At 34.1% G+C, this 10,744-nt stretch overlaps 1 protein-coding gene across 5 annotated transcripts in view; it reads left to right on the forward strand.

Moving 5' to 3' along the window:
- The window catches only part of CSNK1A1 (casein kinase 1, alpha 1), a 51,637-nt gene that overhangs the window by 22,385 nt on the left and 18,508 nt on the right, over positions 1 to 10,744 (forward strand). For 3 of the 5 annotated variants that reach the window (XM_008580912.1, XM_008580914.1, XM_008580913.1), the window contains exons 4-6: positions 2,220 to 2,318; positions 9,300 to 9,439; positions 10,631 to 10,709. In XM_008580912.1, coding sequence (XP_008579134.1) covers positions 2,220 to 2,318; positions 9,300 to 9,439; positions 10,631 to 10,709 — 318 coding nt within the window. Of the gene's footprint in view, positions 1 to 2,219; positions 2,319 to 4,705; positions 4,790 to 9,299; positions 9,440 to 10,630; positions 10,710 to 10,744 lie in introns of all 5 variants that reach the window. The other 2 variants (XM_008580910.1, XM_008580911.1) reach the window with 1 other exon arrangement.

Raw genomic sequence — 10,744 nt, forward strand, 5'->3', positions numbered from 1 at the left:
CACTGGTAACATATGAGAAAGAATGTAATTCCGGGGAAGGGTGTTGCAAGAAAGGTTTCATTTAAAGCTAAATCTTGCTCTGTAGATGATAGATAACACTTCAAGTAATATGTGCTGTTAATTGTCCTTCATTTGACTTTTCCCCAGTAATAGTCACAGTTTAATAGTGGGTATTACTTAGCTAGCACAAGTATGTACATTAAGTGACCTAAATATTTTTACTTCCTTTAAAGGGTAAATTGCTGCTGCAGGTAAAGGAGGTGATATTTGTACATTGTATAAGGGTATAAGTAGTTTAAGTCAGGGATTACCAGTTTGTTTTCAAAAGACATTTGTTAAGGTAGAAATTTAGAATCTGTAAATCCATGGTAATAAAAGCTCTAGGGAAAATGGGGACGAATGAAAATAGAATCATGATACATACTACTGAGAAGAGCAAGAACATATGGGTAGAAAGATAATGTTGGCAGTTTTTGGATATGGAATACGTTAAAAAATACAACTTCTGGGCCGACCCCGTGGCTCACTCGGGAGAGTGCGGCGCTGGGAGTGCAGCGGTGCTCCTGCCGCGGATTTGGATCCTATATAGGGATGGCCAGGGTGCTCACTGGCTGAGCACGGTGTGGGCGACACCAAGCCAAGGGTTGCTATCCCCTTACCGGTCACAAAAAAAAATACAACTTCTTAGTAAATATCTTGCAGAAAAGACAGACATAATTAATAATATAAAAATTAAAAACTTTTTTTTGTATACAGGAGATGCTGCAAACAGAAGACAAATTAAAAAAAAATTAAATCTATGTGCATAACAACAGATATGAGTTGTCTATATGCAGACAACTCCCAAAAATTAATAAGAAAAGGGCAAGCCAAAAGAATAATAGGCAAGGAATTTGATGTTTCTTAGAATGTAACTCCAAATCACCAGTTAAAATGATCAGATGCCCAAACTAAGTGGTAGGGAAGTAAAAGTAAGGGGATACTCTTTTACCTGTCAGATTGACAAACTTTAGAAAGAACTGAAATAACTTTGCTAGTCAGAGAAAGAATACTCTCATACTACTGGTGGAATATTAATTGTTATAGCCTAGTTTGAAAGGCAGTCTGATGTTATTTGTCAAAATGAAAAATATACATACTCTTTAACCCCCCAACTCCTCATAATTGTATGGGATTTATAGCCCGTAGAAATAAAAGTACCGGTAGATAAGGATATATGTAAATTAATCGTGTTATTGTTTATAGTGGGAAGAAATTGGAAACAATGAGAGTACTGTGAATTGGAGAATCATTACGGGAAACCTATTTATACCATGGAATATTTGTAGTCATTAGAAAGAAATTTAGAGCTATACCGTTTCACTTGGCATAATTCCAAGAAATTAAGAAAAGCTTGTTAGAATGAAATGTTTAATATTCAGCTTTTGAATAGGGTTATATAAAATCTTATGTATGGAGAAAAACATGGGAGAGTCCAAAAAACATGCAAGAAAGTAACCTTCAGCATATCTATGTCCCCATTTACATAAAAGATATATGCTTGTGTTATAGATACCAATTCCCAGGAATGTTTAGTTAGAACAAACAGATGAGAATAAAATGAATAGAATGCTTCTATCTCAGTTTGAAACAATAACAACTACTTATAACTGTATCTACCCAATGGTTGTCATCTCCCATTCCTGTGGGGGTTGGGGGGGGTGTTGGTGTGCGTGTGTATGTGGGTGTGGGTGTGTGTGTCTGTGTCTGTGTGTGTGTCTGTGTCTGAGTTTATATGTGTATGTATTCATATATGTTTATAAGAATAGTATGGAAGTAGATCTGGGTAGTACCAAGCTGTTTTAACACAGGTTACCTTAGGGGGCACTGGATTGAGGGTAGAAAGCTTTTACTTTATTTCATTTATTGTAATAACTGAAAGAATTCTAAATGTATTACTTTTGTAATTCACAAACACCAAGTTTTCCTATCAGGTTAGACCCTGTCATATTTTCAACCGGTAATATTGGAAGGACAAGCCAGAGAACACTGCACATTTATGCTTATATATCCATCAATCTAGAAATAAATAGAGAGCTTAGTTGTACTTTCCACTTAATTTTTTCTTACGCTGTCTTTGTAAACTCTAAGTAAATAATTGAGATTTTGAAATACTTGAGAAATAATGTGTTGCTTTCTTTTGTCACTTAATTCTCTCTCCTTCCTTTCCTTTTTTCCAGATGATCAGTAGAATTGAATATGTGCATACAAAGAATTTTATACACAGAGACATTAAACCAGATAACTTCCTAATGGGTATTGGGCGTCACTGTAATAAGGTTAGTCAAATGCTCTTTGCATGAAAGAACAAAGAGTAAAATATCGACAAGAATTGCTTTGGTAAACTTCCAATCTTAAAAAGCCATAGTAAATTGAATTTGCTGTTGATAATTGCTTTAAAAGATTGTGCTAGAAGGATAATCAGCTAACTCTATTAACGTGGTAACTTGAAATAAATTCCCTCCAACTTACCCAACCAAGGTTAGTTATCTATATGGAAATATAAAATTCCAAGGGCTTTATAATAAACTGTAATTGTCTGTTATTTAACTGGTGAACAGTTGAATTTATTTTTCAGTTCACTCGAGTAGTGAAAAAAACCCCATATACTTTTCCTCCTGAATGCTAAAAATCAGATTTTAACCTTTGGCTCTGAAGTGTGGGTTTTTGTGCTTGTGCCAGCGTGGGAACCACTGACCCATCTGTCACCATGGTGTTAACATTTGCTGACTGAGCATGGTTGATAATGAGAATTCTTCTTCAGTCCTTGGATTTGTGTATTTAAAAGGATAACTTTGGGGCCTACTTCAAAAGTGGTTGACAGTTTCTTACTTAGGTGCCAAGTTGGGTGAGTTCTCCCCCCTCCCCTCTCCCCTTTAAAAGGAAAATATAGACAAGTGAAATGAACATTTGTACAACAAAACTAGTGTTTATTGGGGTCTCTGAGATGGTTCAACTTATGGGGTGATTGGGTTTTAGTTAGTGACGCATGATTGCAGTTAAAAACTAATTGTGTTGAAATTTTTTCTGCAGTGATTAGCTTTATTGAGTGAATTGCTTTCTTTATCAATTCAATGTTGAGCTCGGGCAGACAGGCAGCATTGGCAATGCACTAAGCATGTTATGATCTGATGATCTGATAGAAATTCTAAACTTCAGGGCAACTTGGGGGCTTTTTTGTGTTTTTTTTTGTTTGTTTTGTTTTTGGAAGGAAGATTCCCATTTGTTAAACTATTAGGGAATGTTTGGTGTTTTTAGGTCTAGCTATAAATGTTTACCTTTGTTTGCCTGTATGAATGCCAACTTGGAGCCATTACCATTAGAACTGGTGTTATCTGTTAATGTGTGAGATATTAATGTTGGTCTGACCCAATTTTAGGAAATGAAAATTTTTTTCATTGAGTTTTAAATAATGAAAGGCGTTTAAATCTACGTATAACTTATCTTGTCATTCCCAAATTGTATTTTTTAAAAAATATATTATGTAGCTTCTCCCTTTGAAGCATCCAGGTTCTTGTTATTACAAAGCCTGGTAATTTGTTTGGAAAATAATTACTGATCTTAATTTTTTGGGACAATTTTGTCAGTTTGACTCGCTCTGATCTTTTTGTGGCCATTTCCTAGCCTTCTCCTTCCCATTTTCTTACCCCCTAAAGACCCGTTATCCCCATGTGATCCCTGTTCTGCATGGTGACATTGCAGTACATGGTTTTGCCTTAAATTTAAATAATGGCCTAGATAATATAATTTTGCACTTTTTTCCCCCGTCCTTAAGAATAGCTTGTTAATCACACAATTGTGTTAGGATGTCCAGGTTGCCCGGTGGTGAAAATCTTTTTAGGATCTGTGTCCTCCCTAACAGATATTAAAAAGAATTTTGTGAAACTGCTTGCTATTACACAGTTTGGGAGAAATCCTGGGGTAGAGGGAAGTGTTTTACTCAACTAAGATTTAGATTCTAGGTGTTGCTGTTGAACATTTTAGATTAGTGTTTTGTTTATGTAATTGGTTTTTAGTGTTTTCTGTATTATAGTTTGAAAAATGCCAGTTATGTAAGACTGGGTTCTTTGGTCAGCTTGTTTCAGTAGTTTTCTATTGATGGGGGAGAAAGGTTTTGGGGGGCTTTTGAGGTCGAATTTTAAAGTTAAATTTCTTATTTGGAAAATTGTCTGAATTTGATATTTTAGGAGTGGCTACTCCAACCTTAGTGATTTTGTTCATCTCTTCCTGTAATCAGCCCTGCATGCTTATGAAAATAAAATTTAAGGTGACTAAATGCCTTCTACCTCTTCCTTACTGAAGATTTTTTTCCCATATACAATCTTTTTTTGGGGGAAGGGCAGATTGTGGTACCAAAGATTGCAGATCTAAATTCCCCATTTTTGATTAAAAAAATTAAAGAGCCAAATGTCACCATTGCTATCCCTGTTTCAGGCAGTGACACAATATAGTGGCATTAAAAACCTGAGTATTCCAGAATTCAAATGTTCTTAAGCATGTGATTCTTATTTGGAAAACTGAGAAGCTACAGTGCTTGGTGGAAGAAGGATGGCATTTGGCTACCCTGTTCTTTCTCTAATGCCTCGGTGTTGCCTGTCTGCGCCGGCCATTGTTGCAATGTAAGCAATACTGTTTGATGCACTGCCACCCTCTATTGTCTGTTTAGTGTTTAGAATCTCCAGTGGGGAAGAGGAAAAGAAGCATGACTGTTAGTACTTCTCAGGACCCATCTTTCTCAGGATTAAACCAGGTCTGAAACTGTCTCCTATTCCAACCTCAATCCCAAATTCATGTGCTTTTCTTTTTTATTGTTTTATTTTGATTATTTTTGTTTTGTTTTAATTCTGGAGAATGTAGATCTTGCTCAAGCACCTCTTACGTTGGCATTATTCAGACATACTTGGCAAACATACATTACTAAGATGTTTCTTTGTGGCTTTGCTTAAAACTTGTAAAGTTTAGATAAAACCAAAATGAAAATAGGATATTACGTTTACATCTCTGACATCCATATGAGGAAATGATATGTTGGTCTAGTATTGAAATTCTATACCTAGTGGTAAACTTGAGATAGACTGTTTAGTTTTTAGAAATGTATTTGGAGTTGTAGAAATATATTTAAATTCAGTTGCATCGCTGCTGTATAGTGAATATGTGCTGCCTCACCTCTCTTCCCCTTACTTAATGAACTTGAGGTAAATGTAGATCAGATTTTAGATCTAGTTTTCTAGAATGGATTTACCTCAGTCTGAATTCTCAACTTCCACCAAATAGATTCTTAAAGAGCATTATATGCTCTGGAACTAGAAAACATTGCATTCTTAATATAACAATAATATAATTTAAGCACTTATCAAACTGTATGGTAGAGCACTATAAATAGTACATAAGATAAATTAAATGAATGCATAACCTCATGATTTAGTTTTTGGCAGGCTAGATAAACACCCCAGTAATTTTCTAAATATTTAAAGAAAATGTATGCAGAGCCTTTCTCATTTTCTTTTACTTTGTAGAGGTTAGGTTTTTTTTTACTGTATGAATTTTAACACAAAGGAAAATAGACATTTTTAACCACAAAATTAAAAATTTTTTAGGTATGTAAATTTTCATGCTCCTGAACAAATGAATCTTAATCATTCAATTTAGTATATACACTGAAAAGGAGGTATTAGCATGAGTAATCCAAAAAAAACCCCCAAAATACTTTGTAGTACAAGTTGAGTATCCCTTATCTGAAATGTTTGGGACCAGAAGTGTTTTGGATTTCAGATTTTGGAATACTTGGAGATACTTAATGGTTGAACATCCCTTATCCAGAAATCCAAAATGCTACAATGAGCATTTCCCCTAAGAATCTTGTCAGTACTCAAAAAGTTTCATAATTTTGGAGCATTTTGGATTTCAAATTTTTAGGTTAGGTATGTTCAGCCTATACCTTAATTATCCACATGTATCATTTGGGTAATTGTTTAATCCTTTTCCATATTGCCCACTCTTATTCCAGGGACTACCTCTTGCTGTTACAAATGTTTCAGAAATTCAAAGTTATTTTTATTCAGGCAGAGTACCGACTATTGTGACTAGATCTTGGTTGGGGAGAGTGAGTGGATGGTGGGTAATTAGGCACATTATAAGAATATAGTTTTTTAAAACTCTGGTGCCTCAGTTTTACTTACCCATTCATTTACACATTTTACTTGTGTTTTGTAGCATAATCATTTAATGATTTACATATGAAGTTGTATTAAATTGTTTATATTCTGTATTGTATAGGTTAGCTAAATTGTGAGGTAAAGTGACCTTGTGAATTTTTTGGAACGGCAGGGGAATTTGAGCCCTGTTTAGGAGAAAAATTGCTGCAAGTACTAAAAACTAAAATTAACAAGTGTTTCTGAAGAAAATGTACCTCTATTGAATGTAATTAACCCCAATTCATCAAACATTAACTTATTTCCATGTCAAAGAATTCCTTTGAAGAATAGGCTGCATTCTTTAAAATAGGCACAAATTTTACTTACATGTAATTAGTAAAAATCCACAGATAAAGCAGCTTGACTAACCAAAGAAATTTGCCTGTGTCTTTGCATATACAAGCCTATAAAATATACATTATCTTATGCTTATTTGATATTGACTTTTTCTCATTTTGTTCTGCCTTTACATATTTATAGCTGTTTGGTTGTATCCTTAGTATCATGTGGTTTCATGTAAACCGTTCCATTATATGTCTATATTAATTTTTAAGTTCAGAGCATACAGAGAGCTACTAACGAAGCTTGATAGGTACCCAAAGGTAAAGAGCTACAAAGAAATTTTTTACTTTTATTTCAAGTAGTTTCTTTTCAGTTGTGCGCTGAAAATAAGATAGCTTTGTTCAGTTGTGACATTTCTTTTCCTGACTTATTTTCAGTTTTTATAAGAGGAAATTTTAAATTGATTTGCTTTTTAGTTTTGATATTAAAGATTGAAGTGTTTAAGAAGATAGTGTTCATATATTTTTAGTCTTCTTAATAAATAATGTTTCCTCCTTTAGCATTGTGGAAGGAAAGAACTCTAGTGAACACTGAATTTCTGTAAAGCATTCTTTTGGTTGCGAGAAAGTGTCTGGTTACTGAGTCACACGAGGAACTATGAATGTAGATTTAGACATGAATGAAACTATCAGACATAATCATGTCAGAGCTATTCCCCTTTTCCCTCCATTTTGAAGTACTAAGGAAGCAATCCCAGAAAATATCCCCTAAAGGAAATTCTATGTACTAATTACTGTTCGTTCAAAATCTACGTTTCTTAAGTATATTTTAAAAATACCTTGAAGCCAAATGCCCTTTTGTGTTTATTTTTTTCCATGTTTTCTGTTAAATAAGAATCTGCAGAACTTAATCATAATTTTTGTTTTGCTTAACAGACACGACATATATTTCACTCATTTTTAACATTTGTATACTGAACCGGTTTTCATGTCAAGAGAAACATACAGTGTGAGCTTTATTTCTCTTAGTGTTTTATAACACTGACTTTCCCATATTCCTATAATAACTTGATTGCTTAGGAAGGGAGCTTAGTCTTACTACTTAAAGAGCTTTCATTATCTAATTACATTTTACTAATAATTTAATCTTCATTCTTTTATAGTAGACTAAGTGAAAATAAGTATCTTATTGTTTACATGGTATTAGAAGCTCAAATGTCAATTTCTTTATCGTCCAAAGTATAACTGAGAATAGGTTACAGTACCTGGCTCAGATAGGTGTTACTCATGCTCCTAAGAGAGGCACTTGGTCAGATCTTTTTAACCTAAATCAACAACTTATTTTATTCTTTTTTTGACATAGACCCTAACAGGTTAGGTTATCAGATTTCCCAGAACATCATAGATTATAAACTGTTGCAGAAGGGACTCTCAATAGCCTAATGGAAAGAAGAACTACAAAATTTAGGCATAACTAGAAAAGAACAATAGTCTAGAGCTGTGTAGTGTAAGGGCACATAAACCTGCCTGGCTAGATAATCTTTGTAGACATAACTTTATTATAGCATAGTATAATAAATGATTTTATGATAAAGGTCAAAATCTTAAGTTAAGGTTATTTATTTTTGCTTTAGAAGGTAGGTAAGCATATTTTGGATTTCTTTTCAAAAATAGTGGGTTTTTTTCTTTTAAAAGTTTTAGTTGTGGAGAATAAACTTGAATTACTTAGGGAAATCAGCTACATTATAAATGAGTACCATATTCCCTGGGCACCATCTAGATGAGATAGCACTAAACATTTTTTGTTCTAAAATACTAGTTTTGTTTTAAGTTAGCTCATTTATAAACTGCTTATTGTAAACCACCATGATTTAAATGCTAAGTGCCTTTTTTAGATTTTTTTTTTCCTTTTTTTTTTTTTTGTCTTTTTTCATGTCCGGCAACGGATCGCAACCCTCAGTGTCGCGCCTGTACCGGACCGGGACCGGCAACGGGATCGCAACCCTCGGTGTCGCGCCCGCACCTCGCTCAGCCAGTGAGCGGGAACCGGTCTATATGTGGGATCTGAACCCTCGGCCGGAGCGCCTCTGCGCTCCCAAGCGGCGCACTGTAGCAGTGCGCCACCGGGCCGGCCCGCCTTTTTTAGATTTTTTAAATCAACTTGTTATATTTTTGAGAAGTTCAATCTGATCACAGGCATAATATCCGTGCAGGATAGTAGAATGTAGTGCATGCTTCTTTAGGAAAGACCTTTTTTTGTTTTATTAATAAAAAGTCTTGGTTTTGTTGGCAATATCAGGTTTTCAGGGTTGTCTTATTTTAGATAATAAACGTTCTGTTGGCATACTGAAGAGTGGCCTTTGTAGGAGGGAGAAGTTCCAGATAGCTTATGTCTAGATTTTGAAACCTCATGCTTGTTTACCAATAGTAACAGGATATCAGGTTTCATTATGGCAAACAGCACACCTGTCAACTCTGATGTTAGGCATATATACATTTCCCCACTTATTTTTATAAAAACAGGCTCCTAAGTGTATAATAATGAACTGGGCCTGTGCAAATGACAAGGATAAACTACTAAATTTAACTGTTTTTTTTTAACTTGATTTATTGGCGAGGACTAGTGAAAGCTTATTGGGGTGTTAAGTCTGTTCATTATCTGTTCTATTTAAGATACTTTATTTTGGTATATTTGAATATATAGAATAGGTGCCATTTAATGAGTAAGAAGAAGTATAATTGAACAAGGTTGGAAACCTAATGTCTCTTTATTTCTCTTTTAAAGTTATTCCTTATTGATTTTGGTTTGGCCAAAAAGTACAGAGACAACAGGACAAGGCAACACATACCATATAGAGAAGATAAAAACCTCACTGGCACTGCCCGATATGCTAGCATCAATGCACATCTTGGTATTGAGCAGAGGTAAGTTTGAAAATTGAATGTGCTTAAGAAGTCCGTAGAAGAAGCCATTAATGGGTTTTAAAAATATTTTAGTTTTTTACAGTGTTTAAGGATGTCTCTTGGCTGAGGGTTTGAAGGATGCTTATTAATCATTTTACCTGCTGCTTTACAGTGCAGAGAAGCCAGTTAAATGAGATCTTTTGTTTTCTTTGTTGAAGTCTGTCTCTTGGGGAGAAAATATTGCATGATGGAAAATTAGAAACGTATACGCAATTTTAATGTTTCTTTTGCTGCTGAAGATAGTACCAATTTTTTTAATGCTGAGCTTGAGGTTTTGTATTTTAGTGATGCAAGTTAAGTTTTGGGAAGAATGTATTGTTTATTTTTACAAGGAAAATGTCATGAGAGTCCTAATAAACCAAAAAGGGGTTCTACTCTTCCAGTGAAATACATAAATTAATATGATCTAGTTTAAAATAAAAAGTGTCATAATCTCTGCTCTTCCTGTTTCTTCACTTGAGTTCTAGTTTTTCAAGTTCCCTTCATCTTTTACCAATCATTTTTTTGCTGTTAAAAAAAGCATAGAAATAACAAATGATGTACTTCTAGATTAGAGGACTTTATAAGAATTTCAAGCATAGGAACTATCCATGAATTATCTTAATACTCTGGGTTAAACTATAATTTTACTTTTTCTGTATGCCCGAGTATTACCTATCCTTAAATACGTGTATCTACCCAAATATGTGTTTGTGTGTGTATATAAATACATGTGTATGCGTGTGTGTGTGTGTGTGTATACACACACACACACACACATTCATATAGGAGTTTAATTAGCTTTAAAATGTTGATTCATTTCATCACCCCTAAAAAAAAAAAATTTTTTTTTTTGAGAGCTACACAAAGTGGTCTGGTACTTGGTTCCATTTTTAACCTCATTTAGAGAGTTGTTTAGCTAAATCCTTTTTGTTCTTTAATAATTAAAGTGTAACACTGTGTTGGTTTTTATAATTTTGGATTTTATGAGAAAAATTTGTTTAGAGGTAACCTATTATGGACTTTTTTATTACCTTCACTAAGTACTTTTTTGCATAGGACACCAAATAGCTCTTTTTTTCTCATTTGGGAAAATTTCTTTTGTGTACTTGGCTTTTTTTCGTGTGTTTTCTTCAGTAGTTCCAGTTTATGAAGTTACATTCTCTTTTCTAGTCGCCGAGATGACATGGAATCATTAGGATATGTTTTGATGTATTTTAATAGAACCAGCCTGCCATGGCAAGGACTAAAGGTAAACCAGACTCACACTACCAGTTTCTTTCTTTC

This window comes from Galeopterus variegatus, unplaced genomic scaffold, assembly GCF_000696425.1.
Source record: "Galeopterus variegatus unplaced genomic scaffold, G_variegatus-3.0.2 Scaffold2203, whole genome shotgun sequence".
NCBI classification, from domain to species: Eukaryota; Metazoa; Chordata; class Mammalia; order Dermoptera; family Cynocephalidae; genus Galeopterus; species Galeopterus variegatus.